This window comes from Petaurus breviceps, unplaced genomic scaffold, assembly GCF_028583685.1.
Source record: "Petaurus breviceps papuanus isolate PSGF00001 unplaced genomic scaffold, PetGlider_PUasm1.0 91133, whole genome shotgun sequence".
In the NCBI taxonomy this organism is placed as follows: Eukaryota; Metazoa; Chordata; class Mammalia; order Diprotodontia; family Petauridae; genus Petaurus; species Petaurus breviceps.
The window spans coordinates 99,208,888-99,230,938 of record NW_027187419.1 but is presented as its reverse complement, the minus strand read 5'-3'; the positions used below and the strand labels follow the sequence as shown (position 1 = coordinate 99,230,938).

General features: G+C 39.6%; 1 protein-coding gene across 5 annotated transcripts in view; it reads right to left on the bottom strand.

Moving 5' to 3' along the window:
- The window catches only part of LOC138155352 (myosin-IIIb-like), a 381,066-nt gene that overhangs the window by 165,505 nt on the left and 193,510 nt on the right, over positions 1-22,051 (bottom strand). For all 5 annotated transcript variants that reach the window (XR_011166807.1, XR_011166808.1, XM_069080561.1 and 2 more), the window contains 2 exons: positions 17,225-17,285; positions 15,808-15,907 (listed from right to left, as the gene is read on the bottom strand). Coding sequence is in view for 3 of the 5 variants with exons in the window: in XM_069080561.1 (XP_068936662.1) it covers positions 15,808-15,907; positions 17,225-17,285 (161 nt within the window). In the remaining 2 variants the exon portion in view is untranslated. The remainder of the gene's footprint in view (positions 1-15,807; positions 15,908-17,224; positions 17,286-22,051) is intronic.

The following is a 22,051-nucleotide window of genomic DNA, read 5'->3' as shown; positions in this document are numbered from 1 at the left end:
ATCTATGTATAATCTTATGGTATTAAGTCTACAACTCAGAAGCACAGAGATATTGAGTAGAGCTAGAGAAAAGTAGCAGATTGGTGCTTCCTTCACAGAAGCCAAGGTAATGTTGATTTGATTATCATTCCCTGAGAAAGAGATAGAAAGTAGGGGGAGGGACAGGGTTAAAGGAACTAATATTATCAAGGAGGAAAAGGATGAGAAGGAAGGGGCAATCTGACTTCCAACTTTATCATTCAACTGAATGATACCAATGATCTTCAAAGTTACCGATGATCTCTTCAATTCCAAATTTGATGTTCCTTTCCCCAGGATTCATCCTTCTCAACTCCTCTATAGCATTTCAGGTCATTGACCACCCTCTCTCCTCCCTGGATTTTTCTTGAAACTGCTTTCTCTTGGTTCTCCTCCTACAGTCTCTTGCTGGTTCATCTTCCACATCATGTCCCTATCATGAATGTCCCCCAAGCCTCTGTCCTTGGCCCTTATTTATTTCCTCTCTATATTCTCTCACTTGAGGATCTCATTAGTTCCCATGGGTTTAATTGCCATCTCTAAACAGATGATATATGCTCATGTGTCTGTATGTATTTACCCCTAGCCCTGCCTCACTAAAATCCAATAAACTTGCAAGTCAAGCCATCATCACCCTCCTGATGTCATTGGTCCTCTTTGAGTACAAAGGACAAACAATGACAACAACAATTGCCCCTAATGTTTCTCTTGAACTTCAGTCCTGCAGCTTTCAAATGCCTATTGAATATTTTTAATTGAATGTCTTGTAGATATTTCAAATATCATATATCTAAAACAGAACTCATCAACTTTCCCCTAAACTAGGGGTGCGGAACCTGCGGCCTCTAGGCCACATGTGGCCCTCTAGGTCCTCAAGTACAGCCCTTTGATTGAGTCCAAACTTCACAGAATGATTTGTTCTGTGTTTGTGATTGTGATTGTGTTCTGTGAAGTTCTGATTCAGTCAAAGGGCCTCACTTGAGGACCTAGAGGACCACATGTGGCCTTGAGGCTGCAGGTTCCCCATCCCTGCCCTAAACCCTTCTCTCTTCCAAACTTTCCTATTTCTGACTAAGTCTCTACCATCCTTCTGGTCACCTATGTTTACAGCCTTGCTCTTATCCTTCCGCCTCACATCTCACCCCACGCATCCAATCAGCTGCCAGTACTTATCATTTTTACCTCTATAACAACTTTCACATCCATCCTTTTTCCTCTACTTATATACTCACCAAACTAGTTCAGGCCACCCTCACTTCTAGCCTGGACTGCTCTAATGGTCTCATAACTGGTCTCCTTGTCTCAACTCTCTTTCCTCCACACAGCTGATTTTCCTCAAGTGCAGGTCTTATTATGTCATTCTCCTGCTCAATAAATCCCAGTCTCTTCCTATTACCTCTGAGATTGAACTCCTGTTTAGCTTTTGAAGTTTTTTCATGATCGGGGTGGCTAGGTGGCGAAGTGAATAGAACACCGACCCTGGAGTCAGGAAGACCTCAGTTCAAATCCGGCCTCAGACACTTAACACTTACTAGCTGTGTAACCTTGGGCAAGTCATTTAACACCAAATGCCCAGCCTTCCCCTCTCCAAAAAGCAAAAAAAAAAAAAAAAGTCTTTCACAATCTGGCCCTGGATCTACCTTTGCAACCTTATTACACATTACTTCCTCCGCCGCCCCCCCCCCCAGCTCTCTTGAGTTTCAGTAAAACAGGCCTACTTACTCTTCTTCTTCGAGCCTGACATTCCACCTCCCAACTCTACACTTTGTACTGGCTGTCTGCCATCCCTAGATTATACCCTTGTCTCACCTATGCTTCTCAGAATCCCATGTTTCCTTTAAAACTCTGCAGGACACCTTCTACATGAAACTTCCTTATTTCCATTAGCTCTTAGTGCCATCCCTCCCAAATCACCTTGGGCTTATTTTGTATAAATTTTGTTTAGGAATATGCCATCTTCCCTGGAAGAACACAAGACTCTTCTGAGCAGAGACAGTTTTATCTTTGCCTTTATATTCCCCATACTTAGCACAAGGCCTAACAAATAGTGCTTAACAAATACTTTTTGGTTGGTTGGTTGAGGAGGAAGAAAAAAGAGGAAGGATAAGGAGGGAGAAAAGAGGGAAGAAGGAACAGAAGGCTTATATAGATTTTTTTATTTTTTGTTTTTGATTTTTGGAGGGGGGAAGGCAGGAAAATTGGGGTTAAGTGACTTGCCCAAGGTCACACAGCTAGTTAAGTGTTAAGTGTCTGAGGCCACATTTGAACTCAGGTCCTCCTGACTTCAGGGCCCGTGCTCTATTCACTGTGCCACCTAGTCACCCCTTACATAGATTTTTAACAGTAACAGAGCCTGGAAAAGCTTGAAGTCAGGGTCAGAAAATCTGTGAATCATTTTCCTTTAACAGAAAAACCGGTGACTCTTTGAATTTAATTCCATTACCTTTCTTTCTTCACACCCCTCCCCCATGTCAGTCAGAGATATATTTGTTCAGTTTTATCTCAAGTTGTTTTGGCTCAGATCCTCCACCAATACCAGACAGGAAAACCATCTCCATGAAATGGTCAGACCCAATATCCATAAAGGGAAGGTGGGGGATAGGCATGTCCTTCAGAGCCTCCCTTTTTGATTTCTCACCTTTGAGTCCAATCAGGTTAGCTCCTTCTGGGTCCTAATCAATAAGCAAAGCATAATGTAAGAGAAGCCATAGCCCAAGGCAAAACACCAAGCTACCTGCTCAACAAATCAAGGCTTCCATTTTTTTTTCCCTACAGGTCTTTGTATAACACAGAGGAAAAAACATTAAGAAAATAAAATCATTATTAGACATAATATACTTTGCTTCAAGGGAGCCCTTGCAGAAGCAGTGCCTGTCTTCCTTCTCAGTCCTGGGTTCCCTGAGCCAGTATGATAGTGCAAAGTGCACTGGTGGAGGGCAGCCTGGTGTCAGGACATAACTCTGATACTTCTAGACGCTTCCAGACAGTGCAGCAGCTCTCAGAGCAGTGAGCCTGGAATCAGGAACATCTGAGTTCAAATCTGGCCTTAGACACATAACTAGCTGTGGGTGCTCCTGGGTAAGTCATTTAACTTCTGTCTGCCTCAGTTTCCTCATCTGTAAAATAAGGACAAGAGCTCATTGAACAATGGACTTTCCAAAAGCACAAGACACTTTTAAGTTTAATCTGTTACTTCTATTTTCTCCCTCACTTTCTTAAGTTGAGAAATCAACAAAACAATAAATCAAGCACTACTTTGTAGTGTTTTTTTTTTCTATTTCAGTGGGGTAAATGCTCACACTGAAAATGAAAAAATCAATAGATCAGTATGAAATGGCTTCCAGCAAATCCTTGACTGCAACCCCTCATTAATTAGTGAACATAAGAGAGGAAAGGACCCTGGCATCTAGGGTTGCTGAGAGGAAAGCACTGTACAGTATACAAAGTGTCAACATCTACCCTCTTTACTGTTCTCTGTGTCTCTCCTGTAACAGTGAAGGAGTAGGGGTGGGGGAGGGAAGGGGGTGGAGATGTTACTGTTGCTTCTGCTCCCAAGCCTAGAAGGTTGATAGACTAACAGATAAAAAGGCTCTGCATGAAGAGAACCTGATCAAGATCTGAGGGAACTATGGAGGTGCCATAGACGCAGGTGGTGGGGCAGTGGATAGAGGGTTAGGCCTGGAATCAGGAAGATCTGAGTTTAAATTCAGCTTCATGCTTTCCAGCTGTGTGAGCTTAGGCAAGTCACTCCATTTCTGCCTTAGTTTCTTAGCTGTAAAAGGGAGATGATGATAGCATCTACCTCCTAAGTGTGCACATAGCAAGCATTATATAAATGCTTATTTTCTCCCAAAGGCAAGTTTTGAGCAGTTTTTTCCCCTTCTATTCTTTCTTTTGGATTCTGCCTAACCTTTTCATTAGTCTTAATTGCTGTTAGAGAGTAGTCTTAAAGAGGGGCAGGAAACACCCCCCTCCACCCATCCTGGCATTAAGAATACTTACTTGGGGATCTAAACCCACAAACAGGGCCAAAATGGGGGGTGAAGAGCACTCACAAAAATCTGCACATGTGCCAGTTCACCAAGCATTTATTAAACACCTATTATTTACTAAAAAAAAAAAGAATACTTAAGGATCATGAGTCAGAAGGTAGAGGGAAAAATAATTAAAATTAAGTCTAAATAAAAAATTTTCCTTCTTGAGAGACATAAAAATCATGCAAATGACAAGTCATATAAGGCAAGTCTTCCTGTAACATACAATGTTAGATACAGTCTTAGGTTGAGTAAGTGATCACCTAGCTACTTTCTCTTTTTCATGGGGCTCTACTCATGGCAGAAGGAAAGGGGAAGGAGAAAGGAGAGAATCACATCTATTGAAAATGAGTCAAGTTCTTGAAGATAAATATGAAACCTGGCAGGTTACTGTTAAACAGAACAAACTGCCTGCATAATATGGGACATACTTAATAAAACAAATAAATCATAAATTAGGAAATAAAATTTCTCTAGGCACAATAAATATTTATGCCACGAACATTAAATTCTGGAAGACAAACTTTGAAATTCTTATTCAAAAATCGACCCTCTTTGAATTGACAGCTGTATTCCTGATGTCCTGGGAGTCCACCAAATTGGAACTTGGCATACACAAAAATTGTATTTTGACCTATTAGCATTTAAGAAAGCAAAATAAAGCTTTAGTGGGGTTGGTTTTTTCCCCCCTCTCAGAAATGTTTGGAGTAACAATCTGTCTAGAGATGATTTAGAAAAACTAAACAAGTTTGCAAAGAGATTAAATGAGTTTAGATAATTTGCATGCAAGATAATGGTCCACAAAAATTCCATTCCTTAACAGAGTTCCAGAAGGATTATGATCTCAGGCATTGTGGCTCCTCACATGCCTACTACACCCACCTCTCACCACGAGGGGAATCTTGAAGATTTAATGCTAAAAAAGGTTTTCAACTTCTTTCAGTCCAACCCCCTTGTTTAACAGATCAGAAAATTAACCCAGGAGAAGTGATTTGTCCAAGGTCACACAGGTAGCTACAGAGGTGGGATTTGAAATTTGGTTCAGAGATTTTGCTGAGTGGGCAAATTATAGCCCTTCTCAGTTTTTGTAACTGGTTGGGACCTAAGTATTTTTTTAATATAAAAAAATTTTTTTGCATTAAAAATTTTTTTTAAAACTATTCTGAACTCCTGGGTTATACAAAGTAGCATCAAAAAAATCAGGTGGCAGGGGGGGATTTGGTACTCCAGGCTGGGGCAGAAAAGGAATCTCCTCTAATCTTATCTAAAAGACTGAGGACAAATGATTGCCTTGCCTCTGTTCAATGATCATGATCTACTACTTGATAGGGAGTTTCTCCTTATATCAAACCTAAAAAAATCCTCACTGAAATATTCATCTGTTGCTCCTGGTTCCTCTCTGAAGAGTCAAGCAGAAAAAAAAAATAGAAAGAATGCTGGATTTGAAGTCAGAGGACCTAGATTCAAATCCTACTATTTGTTATCTGTGTTACCTTGGAGAAGTCATTTATCCTTCTGGACCCATTTCATAATTTGTAAAAATAAGGGGAAGGGGTGTTAAACTAGGTGACCTTTAAATTCTCTTTCAGTTCTAAATCTATGATCCTAAATCTAATTCCTCTTCCATGTAACAGATCTTCAAACATATATAAGCAGCTATTATGTAAAGCCCACCCCCAAGTATCTTCTCTTAGCTAAATATACCCAGTTGCTTCACCCTGATTGTCATCCTCTGGATATGAATTAGTTTGCCAATACCATTCTTAAAATGTCGCATCAAGAGCCAGGATACTCCAGATGTGGTCTGACCAGGGCAGAGTACGGCAGGACCATTACTTTCATGGTCCTGATAGCAAGCCTTTCTTAACATTGCTTAATATCATATTTATTTTTTATTTTGGTTGCCATATTACACTATTGACTCACATTGAGCCTGTAGTCCACTGAAATCTCCATATCTTACTCAGATGAATTGCTATCTACATAGGTTTCTCCCATCTTGTTCTTATAAAGCTGACTTTTTGAACCCAAGGAAAAGATCTTACATTATATCTTTTAATTTAATCAAATTGGATTCAGCCCAGAATTCTAGCCTTTTTAGACCTTTCTGAATCCATGACTCTTACCCACTGGGTTAGCTACCTCTCTCTCATTTTGCCACTAAAAATCTGACAAGCTTATGCTTGTCCTCTATGTTTATATCTTAAGTCATGGAGAAAAATATTAAATAATATAGAACCAAAGAAAGATCCCTGGACCATTCCACTGAAGGTTTCCTTCCTCATTGCCAACAAGCAATAAGGCAACTCTTCTGTGGGTCCAACTACTAGATGAGTTCCAAATGCACCTAACTGTGCCATCCCCTAGCCCATAGTTCTCCATCTTTGCTGCAAGAATGGAAGAGAAGCTCTATCAAATGGTACACAAAAATCTAGGTAAATTATATCTACAAAGATCCCCTAACTAGCGGTCTAGTAACTTTGTCACAAAGGGATATGAGGTTAGTTAAGAAGTTGGGCGAGTCATCTTCCTGAGACTCAGTTTTCTCACCTGTAAAACAAAAGGGCTGGACTAGGATGGCCTCTAAAATCTATCCCAGCTCCATTATCATTTCTTCCTTTTCTAGATGCTCCGTAACTATTCTTTTAAGAGAAATACATCACCATTTAGAGTCATGCTCACTGGGTTATGGTCTAAAGACTACATACTTAAAAAAAATCAGTACAGTATTTGCCCTACTAAAAACCTATTCCTGCCGTAACTATCCCATCAAAGATCACTAATGGCAAAAGTGAATCTTCCCGCATTGAGAGGATTAAAAAATGCCACATGCACAGTTAATCATTCATCCATTCAACATCTATGAATCACTTATATGTGCAAAATACTGTGAGGGGCACTAGGGAAGATACAAAGATAAATAAGATTTAGTCAATTCCTTCTACAATAAGTGACCTAAAGGGAGAGACAAAAATAAATATGATACAAAGCAGGACACGACTGGCACATATAAGAGACACAATGTACCATGAGTTTTGAGGAGGAAGTGATCATTTCTGTGGCATTCAAGTTGGGATGGAAGCAGATAATTTAGGAATAGACGACAATATCAGCAAAGTCAAGGAAGAAGGAAAGCATGAAATGTGGTCAAAGGAGTTCAGTCAGGTTGCAGCTCAGAAGAAGTGAAGGGAAGAATAGTGAAATAAGATGGAAAGATATGCAGAAGCAAGATTGTGAAGGTACCTTAAATCAGGGTAAAGCAGACACCACAGGTTATTGAGGAGGGGGGTGACATTCTCAGGTGGCACAATGAATAGAGTGCTGGGCCTAGAGTCAGAAAGACCTGAGTTCAAATCCAGCTTCAGGCACTTAGGTGACTCTGGGCAAGTCACTTAACCCTGTTTGCCTCAGTTTCCTCATCTAATGAGCTGGAAAAGGGAATGGATTTTTGTAAGACATAATAACTGTTATAATTATATATAAATTTATTTCCTTAAACAATATGTGTGTGTATTTCACTCAAGTGTCTCTGCCAAGAAACCCCCAAATGGGGTCATAAAAAGTTGGATGATACTAAAACAACTGAATAACAACAACAAGAAATAACATTTTCAGATTTTTCAGTCTTGAAGAGTAATCTGGAAGTCATCTGTAGAACAAACTTCAGTAAGGACACACTGGAAGGGGAACAAGCAGCAAAAAAGCTTTTGTAGTTGCTTTGGCAAGAAAAAATCTTAGAACATTAGAGCTTGAAGGTGCCTCAGGAGACATCTAGTATAACACCCCCATATGATGAAGGCCTGAAGTAGGTTGGTATATGTGGAAATGAAAAGGTGAGGACAGATGTGAGAGATATTCTTACTTAAGTTTTTTTTGAAACATGCAATTTTAGACATTCGTCTAAGTCGTGGTAAACCATTACATTTTTTAACATATTTGCTGTAACATTTTTGGTTTTGTTCTTCAGGGCAGGGGTATTCTAAGATGTATAGGGAATCTCACCTGTTTTTAGAAAATTCCTTCAAGGGACAATTTTAAAGAAACCTGGGAAGACTTTTATGAACTGATGCGAAGTTATCCTGGCAGAATCAGGAGAACAATGTGTATAAGGACAGTAACGTTGTAAAGACAAACACCTCTGAAAGACTTGGGAACTCTGATCAATGCCATGAATCTAAAGGACTCAGGAGGAAACATGTTCCCCATCGCCAGATGGAGAGGTGATGGGCCCAGAGTGCAGAACGAGACATATTAGATATGGCCAATGCAGGAATCTGTTTTGCTTGACAGGGCGTGTTTGTAAGGGGTATTTTTGTTTTTCTTCCTTTCTCAATGGAAATGGGGGTGGGATTGAGAGAAAGTGTGTGTTTGTTTGAAAATAAATAATATTTCATTTTTAATAAGTTCTTCAAGTAAAACTAGGAGACAAATGTTCCTAGGACATTTGAGAGGTTTGAGAGGTTTCACATAAAGCAAATAAGTATAAAATTAGAAAACAGAAAAGACTGCAGGCCTCAATGAGGCTTGAGTAACTTTCTGGGAATTCTCTTTTTCAGAAAAAGTCCTTTGCTTTTGGCCCTCAGGGCTTCTACTTTTACTCATGGCTATCTTCATTAAGCACTGAGTCCCCAACTCAAGGCACCAAGCCACATGGACTTTCCTCTGGCTCTAAGCCAGATTGGTCCCCTGGGTTTAGCTACTATATAATGGTATATATTCAGAGCTCAGAGATCATCTACTTCAATACCCCTTTCTATGTCCCCCCTCCATATTTTATAGCTAAGAAAACAAAGAGGTTAAGCAACTTGCTGAAGGTCACACAGTTAATTAGTTGCAGGACTATGATTTGAGTCCAGGATCCCAAATTCAGTGTTCTTTCCACTGAACCCTACTGCTACATTTAAATCCAATGAACATTTATGGAGTTCCTACTATATGCAAGTGAGTGTAGCATAGTGGATACAGACTTGGGTTCAAATCCTGCCTCTGATACATATCAGATGACCTTAAGTCATTTAACCTCTCAGTGCCAACAGGAAATTCTCTAAGATTGTAAATTGCAGAGCGGGTACTAATGTGTATTGTTAGAGGGAATTTCCTCTCTGGGAATTTCCTGTAACAACGGAATCTAGTCCCTCCAAAAATGTGCAAGGTCTTGAGGCTACCAGGCGTGGGTTTCAACATGACAGTATATACTCAGGAAAATAAACATAGACAATAACCTTCTACTTAGAGAATATTTTTAGATGGGAAGACATTTTCCCATCTCCAAAATAAAGGAAAATAGCATCTGCTCTCAAAGAGTTGACATTCTACTGAAGGGATACATCAAATGTACTCACCTTCACACATAAGTGCATTTCCTAAGATTTATTTAGAAGGAAAAAGAGAACATAGAAATTCAGGTAAGCTAATTATAAATAAAAACAAAATTAATTTATCTTAAATTATGAGGTATTGAAATTTTCTATCTGGCTGCAGTGCTCCTAACTTGGTGCATCAAGAGCATCCCTCTAATCTTAGGGATGTCAGCATTTGTTGCTGTTGTTTGTCCTTCATCCTAGAAGAAGACCGTGACATCAGGAAGGTAATGCCATGACTTGTAAGTGAATTGGATTTAAGTGAGGCAGCACTGTGCAAAGTTACTAGCCTCACTTTCCCCTCCGGAGCCATCTGGGTCCAGTGGCCAGTTATTATTCATCAGGAGGATTGGAGGTGACCCAGGAGGCAATGGGAGACCCTGGCCCTTTTAGGCTAAGGTCTTTACCTAGAGAGTACCTGGAGGCTATTTAGCATGTGTCAGAGGCAGGACTAGAACCCAGGTCTTCCCGACTCTGAAATCAGTTCTTGATCTCTTATGCCACACTTGTCTCTCACTTTGCTGACATTGCTATATAATAACTAAGTTAAACTAGGTTAGGATAATGATTTCTACTTATTGAAAACAGATAGGAAAAACATTCTCCAAAAACAGTAATTCCCAAACCTTTGGCAGCTCAGCTGTCCTCTACTTTAAAATTCCTTCTTACTCTGTGGCAAATATCTATTTTTTAAGTGACGGGAATTAAAATTAATTTTAATCTCAAGATGCTTGGGAGAAATTCCTAACAATATCTGAGACAGATGAAGATACTCTAATCATCATAAAGTCAGCACTGAAAATCACTATTGAATGAACTGAGTCAGTAGACTTGCCAGTCTCTTAAAAGTCATGTATACAAAAAAAGTATCACTCCTCCTCCTTATGCACATGTGTACACATATGCACGTATTCATGTAGTCAATCTATTCACACTACCTCTAAGAAGTAAGCAAATATAACATTTACCCTGGTAATGGGGAAATGTCTTCCCATCTAAAAATCTTCTTTAAGTGAAAGGTATTTGTGTGTGTGTGTGTGTGTGTGTGTGTGTGTGTGTGTCTCCTCCTAACTACATACTGATGTTCAGGTATGTTGCCTATGTTTTCTGTAATATGACATTCATGATTATAATGAATAAATACAACTGATGCGCTTATGGCAAATTTGATGGGATAGGACAAAATGTAGAAGACAGTATCAACAACCAGGGAGCTAAAAACAGCAAGAATTCAGAATCCCAAAGACAGCCCTGAAATTAAGACTGAGTGGCTACACAGTATTGTATGTGACATTTGGTAATGAAATTTGGGAGGGACCTCAAAGGAGCAGTAGCCAAGCCTTCAAGAGTGCAGTCTGGTTTCCATGTGATTCCCAGAGAGATTATTTGGACTTTGTTTGAGACTCCATTGTGTAAACATTTATCTCCAAATGGATGACATCTGAGCTCGTTATGATAAGGGTGGTTGCAGTTTGGCAAAGTGCTCCGATCCTTTCCAAGTGGCCTTTGCCAGTGTCGGGGCGGGGGGGGGGGGGGGGGGGGGGGGGTGGGGGGGGGGGGGGGTGGGGGGGGGGGGGGGGTTCCGTTGCATTGACCTAATGGCTTGTTTTGCCTGTTGTAGCTTTCTTTCTATTTTTGTAATAGTTCTTGTCCAGATTGAGCTCAAGTTCCAGTACTATGAGGGCCAAGGAGAAAAATCCACCCTGGCGTTTTCTTTCTGGTTCTTGAAAGACAGCCAAGACAAGGAGAACCAGTTATGCACACCATGAAAGCACAAGAGGACAATACAACATGTACATTAAAAACGGTCATGAAATTCTAAGTACCTGAAGTTTGCTGAGAAGACCTGACTTGTGTAAGAAAAAAAATACTAAAATCAGATCAATGTAAGAAGGTACAACATAGGCTGTAACTGATCACTATCTCAATGGCCCTTCCCACAGTTCTGTCAAGTTTGTACTGGATGGTCAGTAAGAATTAATCTCTTCAAAGGTTATTGTAGGATCACACGTTTACAGCTAGAAAGAATCTTAGAAACCATCGAGCTCAATTTCCTCATTTTACAGATGGAAACCAAGGTCCAGAGAAATTAAATGACTGTTCAAGATCAAGATCATCTATGTAGTAAGCTGCAGAGTCAGGATAAGAATTGAAATCCAGAACATTTTCTGCTGAACTATGTTGCCTTCTTTGTAACAGTACGGTAGCAGTTCCTAGGCTATGGACTGTAGACCCTTGTAGGGGATGTGGAATAATTGCCAAGGGGCCAGAAATCCATGTCTACATCAAGGATTGTCCTATTAATCTTTAGTAAGCTCTAATAAAATACTGAATGTGACTTAGTATAAAATATAAGCAAACTTTTTTTGCAAGATTGAATGTCGCACATATGTGTATCACTATTTTTTGAAATTGTGTTGATTTTTTTCTTCCTTCCTTCCTTCCTTCCTTCCTTCCTTCCTTCCTTCCTTCCTTCCTTCCTTCCTTCCTTCCTTCCTTCCTTCCTTCCTTCCTTCCTCCCTTCCTCTTCCTTCCTTCCTTGCTTTTTCTTTTTTTCATTCTCTGTCACTCTCTCTTTCAGGGGTGAGGGTGGGTAGAGAATCAGACCTATGATTTCATCTGTGTAAATGACTCATGATATGAAAATTCTTTCCACCAGTGCAGATCAGAATGTATACTTATAGTCTTAGAGAGTTGTCTGAGGTACTGAGAAGTTAAATAACTTACCCATGGTCACATAGCTGGCATGTGTAAGAGGCAACGCTTAACTTAAGTCATACTGATCCCAAGACTAGCCTTCTCCACTAATCCACACTACTTTTTAGATGTTGTTTTGATAAATAAAGTATAAATTCACTTAAAAGCTCAATTGATTTCACAGCAGCTTTTGGTCAGCATGTGTTTTTTCAATCAACAGATATAAATAGTCATATTTGAAGCCTGTGAAAATTTTTAGAGTTAAGAATGGGTCCTTATTCTGTACAGTATAGTATTCTTCTCTATATTGTTGAGTTACTTCAGTTGTATCTGATTCTGCATAACTTGATTTGGAGTTTTCTTGGCAGAGATACTGGAGAGATCTGCCATTTCCTTCTTCAGCTCATTTTACAAATGAGAAAACTGAGGCAAACAGGATTAAGTGACTTGCCCAGGGTCACACAAGTAGTAAGTGTCTGAGGTTAGATTTGAACTGAGGAAGATGTCTGTCTGACTTCAGGCCTAGTACTCTATCCACTGAGTCACCTAGCTTCCCATTACTCTTTATAGAATATAGTAAAGATACTATAAATATATCCTTATAGCACTTATTCAGCTCTTTTTGATTCATTCATTCATTCATAGCCTCTGGAAGTATATTGTCCCTTTTATAACATCTGATGTTCATGATGATTCTAAGATCAAGAAAATGCTTATATTCGGAGCTCTTTGTTTAAGAAGATACACAGGAGAATTTCTAAATAAGTAAAATAGAAAAAGCTATGCAGTTTAAAGAGATTTTTAGGTTTCTGGGAAATGTCACTTATATTGACCAGCTCATTTCCCAAATCTATCAGGTAAAAAGGATGCTTTACTGTAGCAAAAACAGTCAAAACTCCAGACTTTTCTATTGGTGCAGCACAAGTTAAATGCTTTAGACAGGAAAGCAAAGTCCTGTGCTTTCTGAATACTCTTTACCTGCTGCACACAACCCCTTCCTATTAGGATGTGCAAAATAAGTCAGCTCCCAATGTCTCCACTCATAAGGCAGTAGTGTTTTATAGAAATATAAATGTCAAAGCCAGAATCATGGAGATCACCTTGTATAGTCCCTTCACTGATAGACCTCCTGACATGTATGCTCAAGATAGTTGTCGTGATTTAATCATTTTAATTAATATTTCTTTCCTTTTCTCATTTAATAAAGTATGTAGGCTTTGATGAAGTCATTTTTTTTTTACCACATGTGAGAACACAGTTGTTGTATGTTGGTATTTTTGAAATGGAAAGTGCCAATATACTTTTTTTTCCCATGTGACTATGAACAGATTAGAAAAAGACTAGACACCAGCTTCCATGAGGAATTGAGTTCAGATCAAACATAGGCCATTGGTGGTCCCCCAAAAGGGGACAAGTGGTTGGAAAGCAATTTTGTAACATATACTATTTGCTGTAAACTGGTGACTATTTAAAACCCACAAACATACACATTCTCCAGTCTTTCTTCTTTGATTTCTCTTTGTCACTTTCTAAGGTCAGAGGCAGGTTGTGTACATGATAAACATTTGTGTTTACCTCTGAAAAACAAACCATGCTAATTTTTTTCTACTAGCAGGCAGCACCTATTGGGGGTGGGGGTGGAGAAGGAGTACTAATTGATTTGTTTTTCCTCTCAGGACTATCACAAATGCATTTAAAGTGAGCTGTCACTTAAATAGTGTTTCATTGCATTCTTGCTTCTATTATAATTTCTATGGCACGGAGAACTCAAAAATTCATATTCAAAACTAATAGCAACCAAGCATGAGAAGAAGTTGGAATGTTCAGCAGTTTTCGTTTCCTTTTATAGAAGAAATGTTTCCTTTTACAGTTATTCATTTAAAGTATAATATATTTTAGTTTTTCTCCTGAAAATTATGTTTTATAGTGAGATTTTTGTTTTCCTGGGTTTCCTTCTCTGTTAGTTTATCTTGTTAAGTTCTTCTGTTGAACAAACCATAATTGTATTTACATATACTGAAAAGCAAACATTCTTTTGTTTCTTATTTTCTCCCCCTTTTCTCCTATTTCCCCCTCCTCCATCTCACCTACCACTTGGTGTTTAGGGGCAGTGAGGTGGAGCAGTGGATAGAGCACTGGGCCTGGAATCAGGAAGACTTATCTTCACAAGTTCAAATCTGGTCTCAGACACTTACTAGCTGTGTGACCCTTGGCAAGTCACTTAATCCTGTTTGCCTCAGTTTCTTCATCTGTCAAATGAATTGGAGAAGGAAATGGCAAACCACTCCAGGATCTTTGCCAAGGAAACCTCAAATGGAGTCACAAAGAGTTAGACCTACTGAAATGACTGAACAACAATTGTCAATACTTTAACATAAAGTTTTACTGAATCACTCTAGGAATCAGAATCAGGATCACCACATTTCTCCCTCCTCTTGTGTCCCCCTTCTCCCCAGTGTCTCCTCACCCCATCCATAAACACTGACTCGGGGCATGGAAAATATTTCTCCTTGACAGGTTTACTGTTTAACATATATCTATTTAAAAGAGTTCTGCTTTGATGGGCACACCCTCTCTGGTCTCTCTCCAAGAATTTGAGCTCCATATGGACTGAAGGTCATATTAAATTTATAATGAATTTCCTATTCTGTATAACATTTCTACAAAGATTCTCTCTAGTCACTGACAAATAGGCTGTGGAATAAGAGAATGACAATAATGAGTCAGGTATGGGCTGAGAACCATGTGCCTATGTCAGAGAAAAAGATCACACATCGGAGGTTACCACAAAAGCTTTCAGGTTGAAAAGGTTTCTTCCCTTGAAATGCCCTAAAAACTCACATACTCTATTTTGCATTTTCTTTTAGCTCATGAATATTCCTCATAATCAGTTTGGACCTTTATGTAATTGTAAATCATAGTCATATACAAGCATGAAAATTAACTTTTTATCACACTTTATAGAATGGAATTTAGGGGAAAAAGGTGCCGGTAGTGACCACTTTATAGTAGACAAAAAAAGATAGGACTGATCCTACAGGGGGGAAAATGACAATATTAGCAAGAAGAATAGAATCACTCTCTACATATATGTGCTCAGTCAGTAAAAAAAGCCTTTATTAAACACCTACTATGTTCCAGTAACTAAGCACTGGGGATACAATAAGAAATGCAAATGACAGTCTCTGCCTTTGAGAAGCCGCATTATATCAATGCTCAGATTCCAGATTTTTCTGTTTGGCTGAATAAATTCACTACAATGCAAGCTAGCCATCTGTCTGTCTTTCCTTTTATAAGATGGAGTCAGTTTTGAAGCTGCTTCCTTGTCCAGAGGGCTTGCAATGATAGGGAGAAATACGGTTTATGATACACATTTTCTTTGCTTAGAAGGAAAGTTCCCTTTTATAGAGTGTAGAGAGTTGATTGTATCCCTTGATTCAGGTTTCCTTTCCTGCTGTTCTGGTTCTGACACCTGAATCCTTTGCTCCTATTTCCAACAAACTAGCTCAAGTTGACTTTCATGTCTGTAGACAGGGAGTCTACAGTCAATTCCTTTCCTCACCAATTGCTTCCTGCCTTCTGGAGAAGGCTGCTAGAAATGATTCATCAATAAATAAAGAAACATACAAATAGCACAGGCAACATATAGCTTATTAATACTGAGAACAGTAGCCTTTTTTTCTCAAGGCACTTCTTACCTGGCTTTTGTGAGGTTTCCCTAGGACTTGTGAATTGAAGATCTGGAGAAGCAGCAGACACCCAAGTAGATCGCAGTGAATCACTCCTGGAGACTGCATTCTTCAGAAGGAACCAATTGGGGAAAGGAACCATTTGTACAATGTGAATAAGAAAGCTTGAGAATGCTATTTCCATTTATCTAAGATAGCCCTTAACCTTGGTGGTAATAGAAGAAGCAAAGCCAATGTGATTCACTTTGTTAAGTGATCTAACCCTGTATTGCAAAGAAGTGGGGTCATATTTGGGGTTATTGGTGACTGAAACCAGTCACCTGTGTCTTTTTAGCATTCTTTCTTTTTTCCCTCTCCTTCCCTTCCTCCCTTCCTTCCTTCCTCTTTCTTTCTCCCTTCCTTCCTCTTTCTTTCTCTCTTCCTTCTTTCCTTCCTTCCTTCCTTCCTTCCTTCCTTCCTTCCTTCCTTCCTTCCCTCCCTCCCTCCCTCCCTCCCTCCCTCCCTCCCTCCTTTCTTTCTTTCTTTCTTTCTTTCTTTCTTTCTTTCTTTCTTTCTTTCTTTCTTTCTTTCTTTCTTTCTTTCTTTCCTTCCTCCCTCCCTCCCTCTCTCTCTCTTTTCTTTCTTTCTTTCTTTCTTTCTTTCTTTCTTTCTTTCTTTCTTTCTTTCTTTCTTTCTTTCTTTCTTTCTTTCTTTCTTTCTTTCTTCCTTCCTTTTTCTTTTTCTTTACTTGAATACCCACATACTCTCCCAAGTTCATTCTAGACCATATTTTTAAAAAACAGCTACATGCTTATTTTCTCTTACACTCCATTTGTATCTATAAGCAAGGAAAAGGGGGGGGGGAGCCCCACTGACCTATAGGAAGGTATTAATCTACTTAACATTTCTAAGTACATCATCCAAAGGATTTTGTTTTTTTAATCTTACATATGCTCAGCAGAGTTACTGGCAAAAACTGTACATTTTCTTCATTTCATCCTTTCAACATCAAATACTGAGCAGCCAAAATTGGATCAGACTTCAAAGCTGGCTCTGTGCTCCAAGTCACAGAGCGACTCCCCCATTTCACATATTGAATTCGAGCAGGATATCAAAGTGCTACCAGAGAACCTCGGGTCCTCACTCAGAAAGAGGCTCTAACATCTGTAGAAAGTGAAGTGCGCAGACAAATCACCTCGGGGAGCAGCTCGCATTTATTCTCAGCAGCAAATTTCCAGCCTTTTGATTCTTGTGTTCACTGTACCTCCCTGTCTTTCTACTGAACTAGAGTTCTATAGCAAGCTGGCTTTTTTGTCTCAAAGACTTCAAAACCTCACTAACAGTTTCATGTGGGGATGGCTGGACTGAACAGATAGATCCAGGCATCTTTCAGACCAGTCTCTGAAATGAGACTGCCCTGACGTGGAGTATCCAAACTCTCAATTACCTTGTTTATTTGCTGGTGGAGAACATCACACTCCTCTGGAGAGCTCTGGGCAAGCTGTCGCCTAAAAATAACAGTTAATATTTTTTTTTCTTTTAATGAAAGAAGCTTCAAATTGATTGTTTTCCCTCCCTCACCAAAAATTCTTCAGAGAACACAGTTTTATTAAGTTCACATGTTGCTTTGTCCTTTCCCTTCTCTCCCCACCCCTACCCCCTGATCAAAAGGATATGATCAGCTTCAATTAGGCATATCCAAATAACGGTTCTTAAATATTACAATACAGCTATAGCCAGCTCTGGGATTCCAACAACAGAAAAAACTCAGCTGCAGTGTTTACAACCATGAGATGAGAACAAGTCCAGTGAGCACGTCTGCCTGATGAGATCACCCCAACACGGAACCGAGAAAGTTGGAAGCAACTTTAAAGTCGTTAGTCTAACTATCTTCTTGTTGTTGTAGAGTTGTTTCAGCCATGTCCGACTCTTCATGACCCCATTTGGGGTTTTCTTGGCAAAGATAATGGAGTGGTTTGCTATTTCCTTCTCCAGCTCATTTTACACATGAGTAAACTAAGGCAAACAGGGTTAAGTGATTTGCCCAGGGTCACACAGATTGTGTCTGAATCCAAATTTGAACACAGGTCTTCCTGACTCCAGGTCTGGTACTCTACCCACTGTGCCATTTAGCTGCCCTTAGTCTAACCACATCACTTTGTAGATGAGGAAACTGAGGTCCAGAGTTAAAAGGACCCACTTACACCGGTGTAGTCTAGTTGGAATTTGAGGGTAGTGACACTTTCCTTTTTCTCTTCCTATTCTCAGCAGCTAACATAGCAGCTGGTACCTAGTAGGTGCTTTAAAAATGTTTGTTGGATGAATTCATGAAGGGGTTCAATATATCTCCAATTTAATTTCCTGAGCTTTAAAATGGGGATAATAACATATATAGCACATACTTCATAGGGTCATTGTGAGGATAAAATGAGAGATCTGCAAGCCAATTTACAGTAATAATAGCTAGCATTGCTATAGCAATTCGAGATTTGCAAAGTGCTTTACAAATATCTCATTCAAGCCTCACTGTACATTTTACAAATGAGGAAACTGAGGCAGGCAGTAGTCAAGTGACTTGCTAGCAAATGTCTGATTTGAGCTCAGATCTTCCTGATTCCTGGTGCTGCATTCTAGCCCTGTATCACCTAACTACCTCATTTACAAATCTCAAAGTACCATATAAGTACCAGCTAATTTTAGGAAGATTAAATATTAGAAAGGTTAAAAGTACCATAAAAATAGGACCAGGAGTTGAGTGACTCTGGCTGTGTATTGATCTTGACATGGAGCTGTCACTGTTATTACTGGGCTGGAGTTATAATAATCTCCTACAGAGGAAATTACCTGAGGCAGAGGAATATGGTGGTAAAAGGTCACAGAGTAGTGGAGACCATCCTGGAGCAGGAAGCAGGGGTTCTAGGCTTTTCTCTTACAATTGTGTCTTTGGGTTGACCATTTCATCCTTTCCTCATTTTCCAGATCTATTTAATGATGAGACTGGACTAGATGCTCTCTGAGGTCTCTCTCCCAGCTCTATAATGGCTTAGTAATCTATGATCTTTATTTAAATTGAAATATGCAAAAAAAAAGCACTGAGGCATGGTGTAAATAATTCTGGACTTGGAGTCAGAAAACTTGAGTTTGGGGCTCGTCACTTACTTGCTGTTGTAACCCTTTAAATTTTCCAAGGCCCTGTTTCCTCATCTGCCCGATAGGGATAATGTCCATAGTTTTACAAGGTTGTTGTGAAGATCAAATGTATTAATGTCTGCAAGCCTCTTTGTATGTGCGAATCTTGAGGTTGATTATTTTGACTATTTGAGATATTACTGCCTTTCTAGTCTTCTGCCCAACTTTGTGATCCAGTGACAATTGTCTCCCTGTGGTTCCCCACACAATATGCTCCATCTCCTGATTCTAAGCATATGGAATGGCTCTTCCCATGCCTGGAATTCTCTCTCTCCTCATCTCCATCTTCTGGCTTCCTTCAAGTCCCAGCTAAAATAACACCTTCTGTAAAAACTTTTCCTAATCCTCCTTAATGCTCATGCCTTTCCTCTGTTCATTATAAATACTTTATTCCGTGTATATCTTGTTTATATATATAGCTGTCTGCTGTCTCTTATGTGTTTCTTTATTTAGTGGGGTTTTTTTATCTCTTCCTGCGAGCTCCTTAAGAGCAGGAATCAGTTTGTTGCCTTCCTTTGAATCCCTAGCACTTATTATGGGGTGTAGCACACAGTAGGTGCTTAATAAATGCTTCTTGTCCTGACTGGATAATATCTTGGGGGGGGTCCATCTGTTTATGGGAGCATATAAACAATACAAATATGTTAGTTGACATGTCAGTGCCTTTCAAGGAATACAAGAATATTGCAGTATATCTGGGTATATAACCTTCAAATTGTGGGGCTATGTGGTCTTGCAGATATATCCTTCTTGTGAATCTTGGGCTCTGGGGGCTCTAGGACCCTACTCTATAGCCCTTAAAGTTCAAGACCAATTACAAGAATCACAGGCCTTCCAAATAGTCGAGTTTCGCTGGGAGGTCTGCTCTAGTCCCAAGATAGCCCTAAGGATAAAAAGTGCCATCAGAAAGACAGGTTGATTCCGGCCCCTCCAGGAGTCTAGAGAGGATTTAGAGGCAAACCAGAGAAGCTAGTTTGGTCCAGGAGCTATGCTCTTATCCTCCTTCCCCAACCCCGCCTCCCCACCTTTACCCTACTCAGTTTGAACATTTGAAAAGTCCTCTAACTGACATGGGCTCATAGGGACCGAATGGACAGATGACAACCCTTATGCTCTCCCACTGGGAAATGTCACTTCAGCTTCCTCTCCTCCACACTCAAACCCTTAGGAATAATCCATCCTGCCAAATTTTGTTTTGCCTTAAACAGTGATCACACAAGTCAATTCTCTTCCAAAGTTGAAGCGAATCTTAATTCCCTGCCAGTGACTTCACCAGGCATGCTGATGTCTGTTTCATGGTAGGGAGAACTGAGGGGAAGTTGTAAGGGAAAGCTAATCATTGGTTTCTTTGAATAAGAATGCAACAGCATCATTGAGCCTTAAGTCTGCAAATAATGTCCTTTCAGCTATTCTCCTGTTCCCAGAAGCCCCAGAATTTCCAGTTCCCAAGAATGCCTGTGGATACAGATGGGCAGTTATGTGTCTCTGACTGCATTACTGGGCTATATTAAAGGGTTGTGCTAAATGATAAAATGAGGAATCTGCAGTTAAACGTCAAGTCAAGCTACCCACAAGCCTTAGTCATTCAATAGTCTCCTCTTATTTGTTTTAGAGAATGGTGTCTTTTCAGAAATGATAACTTTTGGCTCATTTAACTGTTGAGAATGCTTCATTCACCACACGCTCTGAAATTCAATGAAACTACATCACACACACACATACACACATACACACACACCTTATTCTTTCTATTGAAATACCTACCCCACTGTTATTTTGTTATGGGGAAGAGAGGGATCCTGAGGAGAAGAGGTTGAGAACATCTTAGGAGCTCTCTCCTTTTTTGTCTCCATGGCTGAAGGGGACTGTACTTAAGACAGGCAAAGCTTATCGGCTTTACCGTGGAGTCAAGCTGGTTCTTAGCTTTGAAAGGACTCAGCTTTGTCAATTCACCTAGGGGGGTAATCAGGCTCCAGGAAAGTGATTCTCAGAGGGCTTGATTTAAAAAAAAACCAGAAGGACAGGATAATAAGTTCCTTTTTAAAATCACCATTGTGCAGATAACTCCTAACTTTCACAGGAACATAGATTTTGAACTGGTAGAGACCTTAGGGACCATCTGGTCCAACCCTCTCATTTTACACACGAGGAAACTGAGTCTCAGAGAGGTGACTTACCATAGTCACACAGATAATAAGTAATGGGTGGGATATGAACCGTGGTCTTTTGGCTCTAAAACCAGCGTTCTTTTTCATTGTCACAATTCTAAGTTATCCCTTGAGCTACAGTTATAAATTTCTCTTATATATAATTTATTTTATTTTTGATTTTTGGAATAAAACAAGCATATCCATAACAATATAACAAAAACTGCCTGCTGGGGGTATCTCTATCTTGGTACCATAAAGGTACCTCAAACTCAATAGTCCAAAACTGAATTCTTATTTCCCTCAACCCTACTCCTCTCCCTCAATTCTTTATCTGTCTTCTCTGTTTAGTTATCACTCATCTTAGGTCTTTTCTTTCTTTTGCTCTGCCCCACTCCAAACCAATCAGTGGCCAAGATACTGTTGACTGTATCTTCATAGAATCATAGAATCTCTATGATTGTATTGGAAGGGTTGGAAGGAATTTCAAAGGACTCCTAGTCCAGTCAACACTTGTACCAGATACTGAACACATGGCTATTCTGTCTTTCTTTGAAGGCTGCAGGTATGGTGAGGGGAAGCCTGTTTCAGAAGAGCAAGCACATTTCACTCTTAAACAATTCTCTTCGGAAGTTTTTCCTCTTTTTATCCAGCTGAAATTTGTTTCTTCACAACTTTCCCATTGCTCCTAGCTCTTCCCTCTGAACCCAAGCAGAACAATTATAGTCCTTCTTCCATGTGGTTGCCTTTCAGGTTATTAATGAGAGCTATCCTATTCTCCTAAATCTTGACTTCTTTAGGCTAAAGGTTCCCTATTCTGTCCATCAAGCTTCACAAAGCATGAACTTAAGACATATCAATATCCTCATAATTCCCCACTGTGTACCCATCCAGCTTATTAATATTTATTAAAATGTGAAACCGTGAAATAAACAGAA